General features: G+C 40.7%; 1 protein-coding gene across 2 annotated transcripts in view; it reads right to left on the bottom strand.

The window, feature by feature from the left end:
- Positions 1-18278, bottom strand: part of slc8a2b (solute carrier family 8 member 2b) — a 162625-nt gene that overhangs the window by 17037 nt on the left and 127310 nt on the right. For both annotated transcript variants that reach the window (XM_056373471.1, XM_056373472.1), the window contains 5 exons: positions 16792-16917; positions 16439-16634; positions 15405-15535; positions 6079-6452; positions 1392-1495 (listed from right to left, as the gene is read on the bottom strand). In XM_056373471.1, the coding sequence (XP_056229446.1) occupies positions 1392-1495; positions 6079-6452; positions 15405-15535; positions 16439-16634; positions 16792-16917 (931 nt within the window). The remainder of the gene's footprint in view (positions 1-1391; positions 1496-6078; positions 6453-15404; positions 15536-16438; positions 16635-16791; positions 16918-18278) is intronic.

Raw genomic sequence — 18278 nt, 5'->3', positions numbered from 1 at the left:
ACAGTAAACATTTCAGAAGCAGAGCACCTGTTCTTCTGCAGTTAAATTTATATTCTAGTTTTTTTTTTTTATATCAGACTTGTTTTCGCCACATTTCTCTTTTTTTCAAAAAGCAGCTCATTTAGACGGGATTAGATCTGCTCACAGACGGCTGTACATGGCTGTACTTGTTTATGACTTTTTGTTTCTTCTAATCTCTGTCATCATTTTAAATGTCAGTGTAGCCGATCTCACAGCGCTGCTGCTGTATTTTTATTAATTCTGTCTGTCGATGACGTGATCATAAAGTAATGATTTTATCTGCAGCTCAGCAGCTTCCACTGGTTTGTTCACTTTAGAAACATAAGCTCACCCGCTGCCTCAAAAATGTGAGTTAACTGGACTCAACAGCTCGTTCAATGTTGTGATATTATGTTATTTTGAAAAAGTAAAACTAACTGAGTTAAGTGAACTGAACTTGAGTTCAATAAACTTCAGATATTAAGTAGAATAGACTGTTTAGTTACAAAGACAGTCATTACACACAGATTTTCCTTCCCTTTTTCTCACAGTCAATTCTTCATCTGACCAAGAACCTACAGCTGCAACTGTTGAAAACATTTTACCAGAGCCAGTACAAAGACAACATGTGAGGCTGCTGTGAGTGGACGGGGGTCTGGACTGAATTCAATATTAACCATCATCATGGACAGCATCGATTTCATAGTGAAGAGCAGCAACCAGGACTTAATATGATGTGTGTTAAAGACACACAGCGAGTTTCCATCACGTTTGTCTCATTCAAGTTCTAAAGTCTGAAAATGAAAACTAGATATTCTCATATTCTCTTCATATTTACATTAAGGTAACAAAGAAAAAAACTCATTTGACTCATTTGACACTAAATTCCTGTCTGATGTTTTACAGTGTGCAAATGACAAAAGGTCAACATAGTTGTTACTATCAGAACAACTACATAGTGTATACAGCTGCATTAAAACACAGTTTCAGTGATCACAGGGAGCAGGAGGAGAACTGCCGATGAATACAGGCAATTATATACATTCACAAGTCAATTTCACACTTCAGAGACACACGTCGCTCAGGTGAAAATAGACTCGGTGCACGTGAGACACTCTGGACTTGGTGGACACACATAATGGCTAAAATAGATAATCTCCGGCGGCATAATTGGAGTCAGGTGCTGTGTACATGGGCCCTAAAGTTGCTTTCACATCTGACGTGTTTGGTGCAGTTCACACTGACTCTGTGTTTGCCTGTTTAATGCGATTTGTTTAGGCTGGTGTTAAAAGTGCAATCAACCTCTGGTGGTGTCTGAACAGCTGGATAGAGACCGCAGGACTTCATGATAGAATCCAGTTAATCCAGTAAAAAAACACGTGTAAAAATACCTGAGATTCCTCTCTTCAGCCAGCGTGGCTCCTCCAACACAATGAAGAAGTTTTCATGTTTCTCATATTCTTCATCATCAATTATCCTCACCAGGAGCGTCTGACTGTACACACACACAGACACACACACACACACACACACACACGGAAAGAAAAGAATTCTGTCATTTTTAGTATTTTTAAATCATACATACAGTGCAGTGGAACATCCACACACACCTGTACATGCACACTCAGAGAGACACACACACACACACACACACACACACACACACACACGCAGAGTCCACCCACATGCTGGTGTCCCTCCTGCTGTGTGTGATCAGGACCTGCTGCTGTGTGAATCAGAGCAGGAGGAAAAGAGATGACACAGGATCAATAATTCAGTCAAAGGTGGGAGCAGAGGATGAAAGTTAAAAAGAAATGAAAGAATGAAAAAGAAAGTGAAAGTGAGAGAAAGGTTTGAAAGGACAGATTTTGTTGGATCTTCTACCTTTCAAGATTTGGATATGTGCTCATTTTCAATGTAAAGATGCTGTAAATAAAATGCCAGCACATTGTCTGTATCTCAATGATATCTGAAATCCTGTAGAAACACTTCAGTCCCGCAGCATGATGGGAGTGCATTTCATTCCTATTTGCTCACAAACACTTTGAGAGTGCAGGTGAACAGGACATTTTCCTCTGTGCATCCACCATGAAACCAAGGGGAGCAGCAGATTCAGCTGGTAATTCTCTGTAGGTCCGTCACTACAAGCGACGCCTGTCCCATTGTTTCCACATTGGCATTTGGCACATCACTGATCACCATCGATGAGAAAACAAGAAATATGCTGGTAATGTGCGGGATCTTCAAAAAGAGTCTGTAAGTACAGAACAGTTACAGTTTACAGTAAGTAAAATGACAAAAGACAAGAACAGGCGGGACATCTCTGTGTGGGCAACTTCACTGACCCTGAGGAGAAAAAGAACCAAGTATGGAAAGTAAAAAACAAAGAGTCACACAGGCTTTTATGCCATCATGACATCTGCCATTTGTGAGGTATGAGGAACGATGGCTTGGTATTAGAGGAGAGGAAGTGAAGATGACAAGAGCAGTTAGTGTCTCTGAGGACCAGACTGAAATGTCAGCAGCTTAGTGAGAGCAGAGGAAAATCTACACTGACAACAGACAGAGAGGGAGAGATGGATGGAGAGAGAAAGGAAATGACAGGTGGAGGGAAAGGTATGGAGAGGAAGAAGGGACAAACAGAGGAGGAGGAAGAAGAGAAGAAAGGATGAAAAAGTGGTTAAAAAAGGGAGGAAGAGAATAGAGTGTGTCGAGAGGGAGTGAAGTTGAGGACAGTAGAAAAAAACAGGATGGAAGAAGTTGACTTCTGATGGAAAAAAACAAGGAGGCGATGTTTGAAGAATGAGGGGGGTCTAGAAGCATAAGAGAAGGAGCAATGCAGGGAAGAGAGAGAGAAAGTGAGAAAAAGGGGGGCAGACTGATAGACAATGAAAAAAGAGGGAGATGGAGAGATGCAATCAATGGCCAGCCATCCTGACTGGAGAACAATGTGGCGTGAAAATGACAGAAATGAAGGAAGGATTAGATGATGAGTAGATGATTAGACGATTAGACGAGGTGAAGATGAGTTACAGCACTGAGGACACTGCTGAAAGCTGTAAGCTATCCGTCCAATTTACAATCTTCTCCAAATCATTTGATGTTTTACAGCCAATGTCCACTGGTTATAGTTGTTGTATAAATGATGGGCAAACAACAGCTGTAAAAGCAAACTACACCGCCTCGTTGTTGTGCGTCTCCACCAACCAGTGCAGGGTTAATTAGCGAGTTGAACTGTGGCCAAAAATGTATTTTGTGTAGTCACACTGACCTTTGACCTTTGACCACCAATGTTTGTACCAAATTAGAAGAAATTCCCTCTAGGTGTTCCTGAGATATTGCAGGATATACACTTCACACTGCTTCTGGATGTTCACATGAATGTTACGGCCGTTTGTGAGATCATGAGATTAGATATTTGAGTGAGATTGAGTGAGAATATCATTTTCTCTGAGGGGTAATGGGTATTTGTTTTGAACTATTTGCTACTCACATTGCCAAGTGTTCTGTTTGTGTTGCCTGCTTTAATTTTGTTCTGATGACTTCTACACAACTCAGTGTGCAAACAGAGGAACCTAAACTCACATTGTTGTCTCTATGCTGTTTTGTTACAGCCAGGTATGACTATACAGTGGGTGTTCACAAAGCCTGCTGAGCTGGTAGAGGACAAAAGGTACATGGTAAAACAGTAACGTCTAACATCCTGGTCAAGAGAAATCCAGTTTCTCACCAAACCAGATGGCATTGTGAAGCAGAAAGTGACCACAAACAAAACTTCTGGTTCCAGAGATGGAATGAAATATGGAGACAGATGAAAAGACAGACAGAGGAAGCCCATGGCCGTAGATGAGGTGAAAGAGATGTCAAAAGTGTCAGTCCAGCAGCAGAAATGTTCCAGGTGAGGCTTCAGGTGAGGACGACATTACCGTATACTCAGACACTGACTGGCCCATCATTAACCACTGGGAGAACAAATTGGAATAAATCCTCCTTAAGAGCAGAGCCAAGGTGGTGCTGAGGCCATGTACTGCCAGACTATATAAAGTTTTCCACTATCATAGAAACACACTGAGGTCCATCCACTCATCTATCACCCACCACCAGCCCTGTCTCACCTAATCCAGGTCTCTGTCAATCAATGAACCTGCCAGTTTACATCGGTTTAGAGCTTCCTGCAATCAATATCACACAAACAGCAGTTCATTGGAGTTTGTCAAAGGTGCACAAACATAAAACCAGGCCTCTGCAACAGACAAACACACCCATGTCAAAGACATTAAAAGATTTCACCAATTCATTTGACAGCTAATCATCTGGTATATTTCAGTAAACTCTGGAAGATTTTTATACTTATCATAATTGTCTTTAGTACACTTGAACTAATAAAAAAAAACAACAACTAAGAAATAAGCATTTTGCAGCCTAACATTACAAAAACATCTCATTGAGCCGTCACCTCCCTGTGTGAAAGCAATCACTGAGTTTATGAAATAAAAGGTGTCCTTCATCTGTGAAATGCTCAGACTGTATTTCAGTCACATATGCAACTATTGTATTAAGCTCACTCAGAGCAAGAACAAGAGTCTGCAGCCGCGCTAGCAGCTCTGTGAGGCTGCGCTTCAGTTATTACTATTCATCCTGAGGGGAACATGGATGTGTTGAACCTGATTTTATGATTATGACTTAAATTGTTGTTGAAATATTTCAGTCTGGACTAAAACAGCAGACGGACCAAAAAGGATGTTGCTATACAGCTTATCAGCTAACATTGCTAAAGAAACTTAATATATTCTATAATTCAAAACTGATCACATAACAAGTATTCCAGGTTTATCTTTGCAAATGTATCGATATAAATTCAGGACAGACTCCAGAAGCTGATCAAGGCGAAGACATTATGACAGAGGTGTCAGTCTGTTCTGCAGATGAATAAGAACATTTAACATAAACATCACATTTACAGTCTGCAGTCACCGAGCAATTAGTGACGCTCCAAAACACATTACCATAAAAATAAAGTAGCACACAAACACACCAACATAACAACATTTGCTCTTCACATAGACTTAGAGGATTCAACATGAATGTTCTGGGCCTCAGGTCAGCCATGATGAACAATGGACTGGACTGTTGTCTGGCAAACATGAAGGTGAAGGAAGAGAGTGTGAGATGGATGACAGAACTAAAAGAGGTGAAGAGGAGAGAAACAGTGAGAGAAGAGATGAGAAATACATAAGAGGACAGGTGAGGATGGATGAGGATGGGCGAGGAGTAAAGGGTGATGAGAAAAAAACAAGAGCAACAACAAGGAAAAGGAAAAAAGACAGGAACAAAACTCTGCTCCTCCCTTCTCTCTTAGCACTCTCACTATATATTTTATTTTACAGACACATTCCCTGGATCATAAGCTCTGTAGGAATGAACAGGTAAATGCCTATTCACAAATCAATGCAAATGTATTTTTGAAATTATACACCCGCCTGTGAGGGATTACTCAAAATATAAATCAGCAGCTCTCACTCACTGAAATCCCTTCTGGCAGGTTTAAACATTTAATTCACTCCCAGTCTGAAAATTATTTTCAGACTAGAATTAAACTGCTAATTAGAATTACTGCCTCACGGCTGTATGCCTCCGCCACCCAGTCCAGCTGCAGTTAATTAGTGTGTGAATTCTTGAGTTATGGCCAAAAACATTTTTTTATTAACCTTGATCTTTGACCTATGTTCGTCAAAATCTAATCAGTTCATCCTTGAGTCCAAATGAACTTTTTAGGGATTCCTTTGAGGCATTCCTGTGATATCACATTCATGAGAACGGCACAGACAGACAACCAGAAACATAAAGTGTCCGGCCCTGACTGTCGCCTGCGCAGAGCCATAAAAAAAGACAGAGTGGAGCTTTAATGCTTTTCTTTTCATTAACAAGGACTGTCATGATTCTACTCCAACTTCCAACACAGCTGCTCTGAGATCAGCAGCAGAAAAGTTGTACAAAAAAGAAGCAAATGTATGAAAATGTAGTTTAAGTTCCATCCAGAGAGTAAAAAAAAAAAGGATAATGTGTAGTTTGACTCACGTGGTCTGGTCGTTGGTGAACTCCAGCTCTCCCCGGGCGTCCTCATAGTCTTCTCCGGCCTTGGCGGTGCCTGACTCAGTGTGGTACGGCAGGATGACGGTGCCGCGGGCGCCCGAGTTGCGAGCCACCGTCACCTCCATGGTGCCCACGCTCTCGCTCACCCGCACCATGCGCTCGCTGAATGTGAAGATGCCAGCGTGGTCATCATCCAGGATGGTCACCGTGGCAACCAGGGGCTCAACCAAGCGAGCTTTGGGGAGGGCACCCACTTCATCGCTCTCAAACATCCCCTCTGCGTCACCAACACGCAGATTCAGCAGGCGCACAAAGAAGTGCTCATCCTCTTCAAAGATGTCATCATCGATTATACCGACCTGGAGACGCAGACACAGAAGGTCGATATCTTCAGGCATGATTGATCAGAAGCTGAAAGCTGTACTCTCTGGCCTTGATAAATTATAGTAAGACACCAGCTGTAACACATTTAATATTTCAGCTCCATGCATGAGCAATAACACACAATAAGATGTCCTGATACACAAAAGCAAGTCAAATCTTTTACTTTCTATATCAGGGCTCTTCAGATTGAATTATTGAGAGAGTTATCTTATCTTTTAGCTACCAAGCAGTAAATGCTCAAGTGAAATTAAAATGGATACCTGCAAATTCAAAGTGTGCTTTACGACACCTGTTGACCAATCGGAAACACGCATTTCCAATGACCATGTGTGCCAGTTGAAATGTTAATTTGATCTCTTACATCTGTAACATTTCCTACATCAGCATCAGGTGTATTATTGATTTTTTTGGTGAGCAAAATCTTCTCATGTTCTACATCTTTGTCTCTAAATATTCCAGCAAGTCTGAGATACATGAGGCATGAGAGCACATTTGAAAAAACAAATGAGAGAGAGAGAGAGAGAGAGGGAGAGAGAGAGAGAGAAGTGAGCGGGGAATAAAAAGATCAAATGAAGATATGACTGGGTCAAAGTTGGATTCAATGCCAGTCATCTGAGTTTATCAATTACTGAAATGTCAGCATGCATGCACGAAATGTTTTATGCAGAATCATTTTTACTAAGAAGCCTTGCTCTGGAGGTGGAATTTCATTTTAGAGAAAATGAAAACTGAAGGTTTTCTTTGCTACCAGAAAAAAGATCCCAGACAGTGTGCTTGTGTGCTTATTATGTAAAGAGAGTTTTATTTCAGGTTCTGAATTTAAAGTGAATTAAAATCAACCCTGGTCTACGGCCTGTGGTCTGGATGCTGGAGCAGGTGTTTGTGTGTCTGGACGGCTGTGCTGAATACTGAGAGCGGGCAGGGCTGAGAGCCAGTCATCTCCCTCAGCAGACAGATAAACAGAGGCTCCGGTTACAATAGCCATCTTTATGAGATTGTTGTCATCCGATCACGCCATCGCGCACTAACTGACAGATGGCCGCTCCCAAATCAGATTATAGTAGGTTGGTATTGAAATCCAAAGAGCCAGACCACATCCTGCCATGTGTTCAGACGTCACCATATTCTGGATGGAGTCCACCCCTGATGCAGCGATGAAGAGGGCGACTGGGAAAATGATTCCTCTTTGCAACATGATATTATCCCTGATAAATATTTCAACAATCAAGTCATTAAGGTGAGGATGAAAGTTGTTCCTCAAACCTGCAGGAACTAATTTTTGGCCACTTGGGGGCAGTGGAAACAAGCTTTGAAGATAATACTGACATATCATCACCTTTAAGTCGACATAGTGAATTTGGACACAATTGGGGTCACGTTTGTGTCCAGCTGATAAATCCAAATCCAATAGTCCCTCTCTTATCGCTCTGTTTTTGGTCTCTACCAACTCCTGAGTGAAACATCTGGCTCTTTAGCTGCTAAACGCTCCACTTCAGAAGGAAGAGGTTGGAGGACCAACACAGAGGCTGTATATAAGACGGAGATGAGCAGACTCTATATTTTCTGAGGAAACTGAGATCCTTTAAACATTTGCTGCAGGATGTTGGAAAACTCCTACCAGTCTGTTGTGGCCGGTGTGCTGTTCTCTGTAGTCTGCTCGGGGGAGCAGCATCGAGCCAGTGACTACACCAGACTGAATAAACTGAAATAAATCTCTGTAGGAGCATCACTACCAGAAACACCTTTCACACTGTAATTTGATCTTTTGTAGTTTCTGTAGTAATAAAAATAGCGATTATAGCCATCAGAATCTTGTTTCTGCAGACCTCAAGCGGTTTAGCTTGCAGTGATGTACAGGTAAACTCCTGGACTTTGTGTCATCACTGTTGGATGTGTTTACAGGTGCAACAAAGCAAACCGATACCTATCAATAGTTGTGGGCATGGTTACAGCAAAATAAACCCGAAACCTTGTCAGTACAGTGAGAGAGAGTTTGCTTTAGCACAACCGCTAGCAGTGTATCAGCCAATGCCAGTTACAAGCTAACGAACAACATATACAAATAAAAGATGCTAACTGTGCTAACCGTTCTGATCCTCTGCTAGTCTCTGATTCTGGTCTCAACAGACTCCTCATCTGTCTGGGTCTGACTGAGGCTCAAACATGTGACTGAGGCTAGTGCAACCAGCGGTGGTGGGCGGGGCACAAGACCTGATCCAGAAATTCTCAATGAGGAAGTAAGAGTTGATTTGCTTCCAGCCTCAGGGGAAACCATGTTAAACAAAATCATAGGAGAGGATTTTTACATACTTAGTTGATTATCAATTCGATGATCAACAGCAAATTAATTAAACAACAACTAACTGATAATTTAGGATATGTATTAAACAAAATCAGCAAACTCAAACTTCTGAAAAGAGTATTTGCTGCTTTTTCTACATTTTTAGTTTTAGCTTCTCTGAATATAAACGCTCACAAATCATCACCTTGGAGTGCATGTGATCAGAATCTTTTCACTATTTTCTGAAATTCTTTTTCTTATTTGATTAATTGAATGTATATGAATTAACCTAAAGAGTCAGTATGCTGTATGTTTTATAGCCAAACATGAAAAAAGGACGATGCATCAGGTGCCTCATGTCTGTCTCTACCTTTTTTTTTTTGCCAGTTTGGCCTTTTACTGTTAATTTCAAATACATCTGCAAATGGAAGCTTTGATAATGAATTTACTGTTCATAGTAAATAAAGGTATGAAGTGATTATGAGTGATACCATTCCCTGATGAAAAACAACCAGCATAACAGGCTTTGTTTGATCCATTAAAGTGAATTACCAGACAGACAACAGTAACTCTCCTTCATCATCCTGTTAGTGAGTTTTTATAATTGGCTGTCTCAGCTCTGTTACTGATGGGGTCAAGCTGTCTGTTTACGATGCAGCTCAGACCTTCACTCAGTCAGCAGACGTGCAGTGAAAGCTCATTTCATTTCCATTTTATGCACGAGCATCCGCTCTTGGCAAACCTGAGGAGGAAAAGTTCTGTTGTTCACGCTGAGGCATTACATGATTCAGGGATTAGACTTGTTGGTCCAGTATTAGTTATTTGACATTTCCAGATGAATGCGGATAAAGAAAAATGCAAATCAATGAAAAGGGTCTGCGCACTGGGAAACTGAAAAACCTAATACCTACTTGTGGATGTGCTGCATTGTAGTCACGTCTGATAACGATGCTCCTCTGCATCTTCTGTCTGATAGATCGGTAAGGATTGGTAATGGGGGAGTGTTTCTTTGGCCTGCTTGCCACGACAGGGTGGTGCTCTAATTACTGGGGTGCGACCTGTCTGGGTTGCACCCCAACCTCTCCCAATGTTAGCTGGGATTGGCTCCAGCCCCGCTGCGACCCTATATATATGGATAACCAATGAATCATGTACACATGTACAAACTGTATGTTTACTGATACATGCAGTCTGTTACTATTTATATTAACATTTTTAGATTTGAATAACTGGCAGCCTTGTTATCATCTTGTCTCTAGACTACACTTCCATTTCATCACTGTGTTGCAAATGAGATTCATTCTGTAATGACTGTCTCCTTATTTTGTATGACTCTTCATTAGGACAGGCCTGACCATGAGTTCTTTTATTGGTTCCGTCAGCCCCATCTCTTTTTGTTTAATCAGTAGAGAATAGAAGCTGTGAAGGCTGCGGTGATGGTTACACAGTGGAACTGATACAGCAGAGAAAGTGGAGTTCTGGCAGACATAGAGACGTTCAGGTTTAATTGGTTTCCCTCGCTGCTCATTTCTGGCACAGTGATCGATGAAATCTACTGGTGTGCTGTTGAAATGGATGACACTGACCTTTGTAATTTACTCATTCAGCGTCTCTCCATCCATTCACTTATTTTAGATGGTCAATTTATCCTCTATGTTTTTTAATGTCCCATCATCCCCATGCTTCTTTTATGTGACTCCTCAGGCTATTGCACCACTCTCCTCTCATCCAGCCCTCACACTCCTTTTGATCTCTCATCACACTTTGAATGTGAGGAGAGATTACTGGTCTTAGCACGCCCTTTACCTCGTGCTGTCATCCTATATGCTTTTAATTCACACGGCACAGTGTGCTTTAAAGGAAAATTATTCCAGGTTTCCGTCTTTGGGAAAAATAATCTTTACGATGTTGTTTGATCTCAAGTTCAGATTGCAGAAAAAAAGTTAGGAACATTTGTAATCAAAGGAGTGAACTTTAAAACAGCACTGGGACTGATCGTCTAACTTTATACCTTCTTTTCAGTTTAGACTCAAAGTGCTGTTATTTTACTGAAACAGTGCTGAATTCTATTTAGTACTGCATGGTTATTGAACATTTAAAAAGGCAGCAATATAAGTTGCCCTACCCATAATTTAATAATGTATTACTGTATTTTTCTGGGGTTTCTAAAGGGTTTCCTTCATTCATTATTCTTTGAAAATAATCTGACATGAATTATTTATTATTTGATGTATTTGTACCTGTGAAAAAATGGATGAAGGAGAATCACCTTCAGACTGATGAGTTACTCTTGACAGTTACATCAACAACATCTGATAGTGAGTGTTTTCTTCTTCATGTAAAACATCTCAACTTTCATCCATTCTACTTTTTTCTTTCTGTTATTTTTATGTTTACCATTATTTTTGTAATAATTGCTGTTGTCTGTGCTCTACTCTTTCAGCAGCTGTTCCCAAGCAGCAGGTCATGGCTGGTACTGGTATTTATAATTATTAAATTATCATTATTATAGGTACTGAACGAGCATGCAGCGAATTATTTGAAACTGTAAACTGTTTGTTATCACCGGTATAATAACTGCATGTGACGAACGTTTGTTTCACTGCTTTGTTAGCAGCAAAAGTAATGTGATTAGTGCAGCGTACTTTAAATTCCCCCCAACAGTAAGACTTTATTGACCCAAACAAAGGTGTCAGCTGGGATGCAGCTGCTTGCTGTGTTGGCATCAGGAAGTAGAGGGCACACCTTGTGAAATGGATTAAAATCCACTGCAGGCTGGAATGTCAAATCAATGGATCATTTTTACAAGCAGGATGGAGCCTTTGTGGATTATGGATATATGTATTTGTATTTGCTGTTGTTAAACTGACATTAATTAAATTCAAATAAAAGTTGAGATAATTATATCTGTAACACAAATATAATCACCACTTCAAAACTTCTAATGTAGAAACAGTGATTAGCAGATACACTTGTGGCAGCAGCAGTAATAGTGGTAGAATTATTGGGAGTATTTTTACTGGTAGTTTTTTTTCACATATCTGTTACACTGTTATCACAGCAGTGACACTGTTATCATAGCAGTTACACTGTTATCATAGCAGTTACACTGTTATCATAGCAGTGACACTGTTATCATAGCAGTTACACTGTTATCATAGCAGTGACACTGTTATCACAGCAGTTACACTGTTATCATAGCAGTGACACTGTTATCACAGCAGTTACACTGTTATCATAGCAGTGACACTGTTATCATAGCAGTGACACTGTTATCACAGCAGTTACACTGTTATAGCAGTGACACTGTTATCATAGCAGTGACACTGTTATCACAGCAGTTACACTGTTATCATAGCAGTGACACTGTTATCATAGCAGTGACACTGTTATCATAGCAGTTACACTGTTATCATAGCAGTGACACTGTTATCACAGCAGTTACACTGTTATCATAGCAGTGACACTGTTATCATAGCAGTGACACTGTTATCATAGCAGTGACACTGTTATCATAGCAGTTACACTGTTATCACAGCAGTTACACTGTTATCACAGCAGTGACACTGTTATCATAGCAGTGACACTGTTATCATAGCAGTTACACTGTTATAGCAGTGACACTGTTATCATAGCAGTGACACTGTTATCATAGCAGTGACACTGTTATCATAGCAGTTACACTGTTATAGCAGTGACACTGTTATCATAGCAGTGACACTGTTATCATAGCAGTGACACTGTTATCATAGCAGTTACACTGTTATAGCAGTTACACTGTTATCACAGCAGTGATAACAGCTGCTTTTGAATGAACTGACACTGTTATAGCAGTGACACTGTTATCATAGCAGTGACACTGTTATCACAGCAGTTACACTGTTATCATAGCAGTGACACTGTTATAGCAGTGACACTGTTATCACAGCAGTTACACTGTTATCACAGCAGTTACACTGTTATCATAGCAGTGACACTGTTATCACAGCAGTTACACTGTTATCATAGCAGTGACACTGTTATCATAGCAGTGACACTGTTATAGCAGTGACACTGTTATCATAGCAGTGACACTGTTATCATAGCAGTTACACTGTTATAGCAGTGACACTGTTATCATAGCAGTGACACTGTTATCATAGCAGTGACACTGTTATCATAGCAGTTACACTGTTATAGCAGTGACACTGTTATCATAGCAGTGACACTGTTATCATAGCAGTGACACTGTTATCATAGCAGTTACACTGTTATAGCAGTTACACTGTTATCACAGCAGTGATAACAGCTGCTTTTGAATGAACTGACACTGTTATAGCAGTGACACTGTTATCATAGCAGTGACACTGTTATAGCAGTGACACTGTTATCATAGCAGTGACACTGTTATCATAGCAGTGACACTGTTATCATAGCATTGACACTGTTATTATAGCAGTTACACTGTTAGCTTCTGTAAAAATATCCATAACTGAAGGTAAAATGCACAAGTGAATCTGATCCAAAACTCAAATCAATATCAATAAATACGTAAAAATAAAAATGATTAAATGAAACAAAAAAGATAAAGAAGAAATGATGTTAAGCACATGATGCAACAGCCAGGTTAAAGTTTTAAAGTTTTTCTTCTGTATTTTTACACCTGCAGTAAGTTTTAGGTTAACCATTCAAGATGTTTAAAGCTTCACTTTCCTGCTTGTCAGACGAAAGTGAAACTTCTGGGACCTCTCTGGTTCATATAGTGAAGTAGTAGCTAACGGAGTGGCAGCAGACACGAGCAGCGGCATCAGTATTTCTCTGTCCTCTCCTTGAATATTATATATATATATATATATATATATATTATATATATATATATATATATATATTATATCTGTCTCTCCTCAGCCTGTCTCTGTCTCTTCTGCTGGGACTCTCATTATTTATCTCGTCATCCCTCTCTCCCCTCCCTTTGATCTACTCAGATATCTTTTCATATTTTAAAGCCACACCGCAGGTTATTCAGAATCTTGCAGTGTGTGGATGCAGGTCAAACTTCCTTCACCTGCACCCGAAAAAAAAACGAAAGAAAAACAACAAAGCTGGGAGCTTAAACGTTTAAAGTCCAGCTAAAGCAGGTTTCTAGGTTTGAAATCAGTATTAGAGGCCAGGACATTTATATTCTGAGATAAAAAATGCATCAGATTCTATTTCCATTCTCTCAACAAAGACAACCTTGAGTTCAGAGCTTTTGAATGAACTGACAGATTTTCTGTTTCATAATACATGACAGGCTACTTATATGCAGAGCTGGAGAAAGTCCACAGCTCCATTACTTGAGTCACAGTATAGATGCTACTGGTCAAATATTACTCCTAGTGAAACTTGTTCAGTCAGATTTCTTCTTGAGTTAAAGTTACTTGATTTTAAAATGTTCTCAAAAGTACATTTTTTTAATGACAACATATTGTTGTATCGTTCCCCATTTACAGAACCTACTGACTGACTGTGGAACCTGTGGAATAAAAAGGAGCGCTATAGGTTAGGATACAAAACAGCATGGCAGTGTTCCGACACAGCTCTGGCAGATGTGTGTGTGTGTGTGTGTTTGTGCAGATTTCACACGGACAGCTGAACTGCTGTAGCTGCAGCCTCCACAGACACAAAAACAACCTAACCTAGTTACACACCTGTATCTTCATTGAATCTTTAACCTTTACAATACAATATTTCCTCATGCGACTAAAGCACGCCAAAAGTTTTTTATGGATATGTTTCGTTGCTCGCAGCACTTAGATCAGAGAACGACTGTTTTAGGTTAAATACTGAGAGTCAACACTGGCTTGAAGCAGCGTGCTGTTTAATTAGCTGAGCAGCTAATCAACTATCTTGCTTGATAACTGACGTTTGCAGTGCACTGTGCCCCAGTGGGTGTTTGCTCAGTGGCTCATTCACCAAGCTAAGATGCAGGTGTTCGGGTTTGTAGGTTGGAACAGAAGAAGGAGACTTCAGCAGTAAAAACTAATGCGGGCTGTTGTTCAGAGTTTGTGTCTCTTGTGTTGTGTAGCAGCTGCTGTCTGCCTCACTGTGACCGTCTGCTCTGCCTGGGATACGACGCTGATGTTACTCTTTTATGCTAAATTTGATTGGCAGAATAAAAATGTGTTCTCCCTCCATGAGCATGAAGCCGGATCTCTAGTGTCTGAGTTCTGCACTTTGTACACTCCGTTCACACTGACCACCTACAGCGAAGACATAGCACTTCCTGCGCTGCAAACCATACTGCCACTTCAAATAGTCTGAGCAGCATGTATTTAGGAAAACATATAAATATTATATGAATGTAATTCTACGAGACGGAGCAGCTGTGGGCTGTTTTAAGTTTTCCAACAAACAATTATGTTGTTGTTTTTCTGGTGAACGTGTTTCCACTTTTATGACCACAGAGGCAGTTCAAATAATTGATTCCCAGTCAGGACGTCAGAGCACCTAAACCATGACTGAGAGCAGTCCAATGTTTATCTGTAGCCTGGTGGCATGTTGCGGTCAGGGAGCAGGTCTTGTCTGTGGTGGTTTGTGGAGCAGAGCTCTGCGCAGTTTACCGCTTCTTTCCCAACAGTGTCTGAATCTCTCTCCTCCTGCTCGTCTCCCTCTCCTCCTCACTCACCTTGATCTCTCTACGAGTCTCTCCCGGTTTGAACACCAGCGTTCCTTCGCTGTACTCGTAATCCGACCCCGCGTTGGCCGAACCATCTTCCGTCCTGTAGTCCACATAGAAGGTGTTCTCTCCCAGACCCCCTGAGCAGCAGAAATAAAACAAATTCATGCTGGGCAATCCTTTTTCATTTAAATCTATCAAAGCTAAAAACACACGCAAGATGTATTTGTGTGTGAAAGCATGGCACAAACCATTTCATTTTTATGAGATTAAAATAAGATTTAAATTTATATTATAAAACCCTGTCAGATTTTTACACCTTGATACATCTCTGCTTTGATCTAAAGTGCTTCTCATTATCATTGGAAAGTTATTGCTCAAAGTTTCCTTTGTTACAGATGAGCCCTGTGCAAGGCTTCAGCTTTAATGACCTCCAAACAGAAATAAAGTAGAAATGTCCATCACTGTTGTGAAATAGTGAAACTGTGTCTTTGATCCAGTGGTGGAAATCAGCAGAAACAAAGTTACGGTTATATTACTGGACCCAAAACAATTACAAAATGTTAGTGGTACATCTGTCAGGTGACAAGTCGTCAGACCAATATGTGAGGAGTCAAGGGACAAACAACCACTGAGATATAAGACTAGATAATATGACAGCTCGCGGCAGGTGACGTTACACTGTCAGGTGTTCTAACAGTCACGGAAAGTCACAGAAGTGCGATGGTAAATCAGTGGAGAACTGTTTAAAGTAAAGGAGTAGGGGGCGCTTGTTTTACCGCTGCTTCGGTCGAGTAATTAAAGAGCCAGGGTGTTAAAATAAGTCACTGCTCTGCCTTTAAAGTTCAGATTGCAGTAAAATAAAGACGGTTCTCAGAGACTAAAACTCAAACAGATCAAAGACTGTTAAAAAAGTTAGTTCAAGTGTTTGCAATAATTTGAATAAAAGAAATATTTTATACTTTATTACCACACCAGTCTTAGCTTCTCCTGACTTATTTATGTGAATTCAATATTCACTTATGACTTATTTATTTCACTACCGTGGCAGACTACAGCCAGCGTCAGAACGCCACAGTTCTCCATGCACTGGCTGTGGGCGCTTTCAAATGAGATGCGGCTGCATATCCCCGCGTCGTCTTCCTCCGGTGCCTCCTCGTCAGCTACAGCTGTGCGGCGGGCATGGTCGGCTGCGTGCTTCTTCAGGACGTTACCGGCTCCAATCATCATACGAGTCGCCTTGAAGGACACGGAGAGGAGGAGGAGGATAAAAGAAAAAGAAACAAAGTGTTCAGAAGGATATTCACTTCATGTTAGTTATCATTTCTCTAAATTGAACATAGAGGAACGTGTGTGTGTGTGTGTGTGTGTGTGTGTGTGTGTGTGTGTGTGACACCTGTATGCGGTAGAAGGCTCTGCTCTTCTGCTGGTGCAGCAGGGCGTAGTAGTTGGCCAGCTCCACCAGCTGGTCCAGCTCTTTGTCGGGATATTTCTGCTTCAGTTCCTTCAGGATACGAATCACCTGGAAGAGAGACCGGAGGACACACTCATGATTAACATAGCTACACAACACACACTGACAGCATGCACGGCTGTTCGTACAAACACTGACTGTGGCAGTGTGGAGATTCTTGGCGCTTTCGGTCCCTGTAGCAGGTGGATGATTGGATGGATTTATGCTTCAGCTCCCAGCCCAACAAAAATATCACTGCCTCACCTCCTAAAACGGTTGAACCTCCAAATCAAGTGGCAACCTCCAGAGCTGGAAAATGAAGCCAACACTGACGTGCCAAAAACTGCAGTTCCTCTACTGACCACTAGAGTCTGGCCCCAACAGTGAGTCAGTCCTCATAGACTCCCATGTTAAAATGTCCAGCTTTACAGCAGAGATGTTTACAGCCTGGTACAAAAACAGTTTTGGTCTCTAGAGCTAATTTCCTCCTTCATGGCCACTGCTGGGGGTGAATTTTTTGTATAACTCACCTGTTTATATATTTTATTGAAACTTAAAGTTATATATAATTGAGGGCCTCAGCTAATATGAGTGTTTGTTTTTGAGGATTTTTCATGAGATATCAAATAAAACAAATAAAGCGGCTTGCTGTGTGGGTGATTGACAAACAGAAGAAGTGTGTGCTCCTGCTTATTTTTATTTATATGTTAGCACTAATTAGCAGGTATATGTGTCTGTGCTCACCATACCTACCCGTTAACTAGCTAATTAGACAGCAAATGAATTAGCCTTGGGTTAGCCTTCGAGCAAGACGCCCAGCTGTGCTAACGATGCTAACAGAAGCATTATGTTTACAACAGTTATTAAACTGCACGCATCGAAGTCTCAGATCCACACACACCCCACCTCTTTGCCCATTTTTGGATTAGCTGGGAGTGAGGTGGAGGCAGGCTCTGGTAAGATGGCAACAGCGGAGCAGCTCGCTCTGAGCTGCAAAACTACTCTTAAGAAACCTGTGGGTGACATTCATCTTTATAGAAAGTCTATGCTTCAAATGCCTTTCCTATAATGACCTCTAATCATTTTAATGTTTGACCGCTTAGTTTCATTTGAGAGTTGAAACATTTTTTGCAACTTTATAAACTGTTGAAAACATTTCCAAACCATCAAATGCAGAGTGCCTGCAAGTTTTAACAACTTTGTAAACTGATTTTTGTGCCAACTGGAAAAGAGAAAGAAATGATTTGGTAATTTTCTTTCCTCCATTTAAGCAGCTCCGTTTCAGGATCATTTACTGCAACATTTAACTGCTGCCAAGTATTTAATTAGAAACATTTTAGCTTCCATGTTCTTTGGTTTGGTACGAGGAGTGTTTTTTGCTTTTACCACGGTTTGACTTGAGAATGTGAAAGTGAAAACGAATGTGTTGA

This window comes from Seriola aureovittata, chromosome 4 (genome assembly GCF_021018895.1).
Source record: "Seriola aureovittata isolate HTS-2021-v1 ecotype China chromosome 4, ASM2101889v1, whole genome shotgun sequence".
Taxonomy (NCBI): domain Eukaryota; kingdom Metazoa; phylum Chordata; class Actinopteri; order Carangiformes; family Carangidae; genus Seriola; species Seriola aureovittata.
Note: the sequence above shows the minus strand (reverse complement) of the source record. Positions and strands in the feature narration are given on the sequence as shown.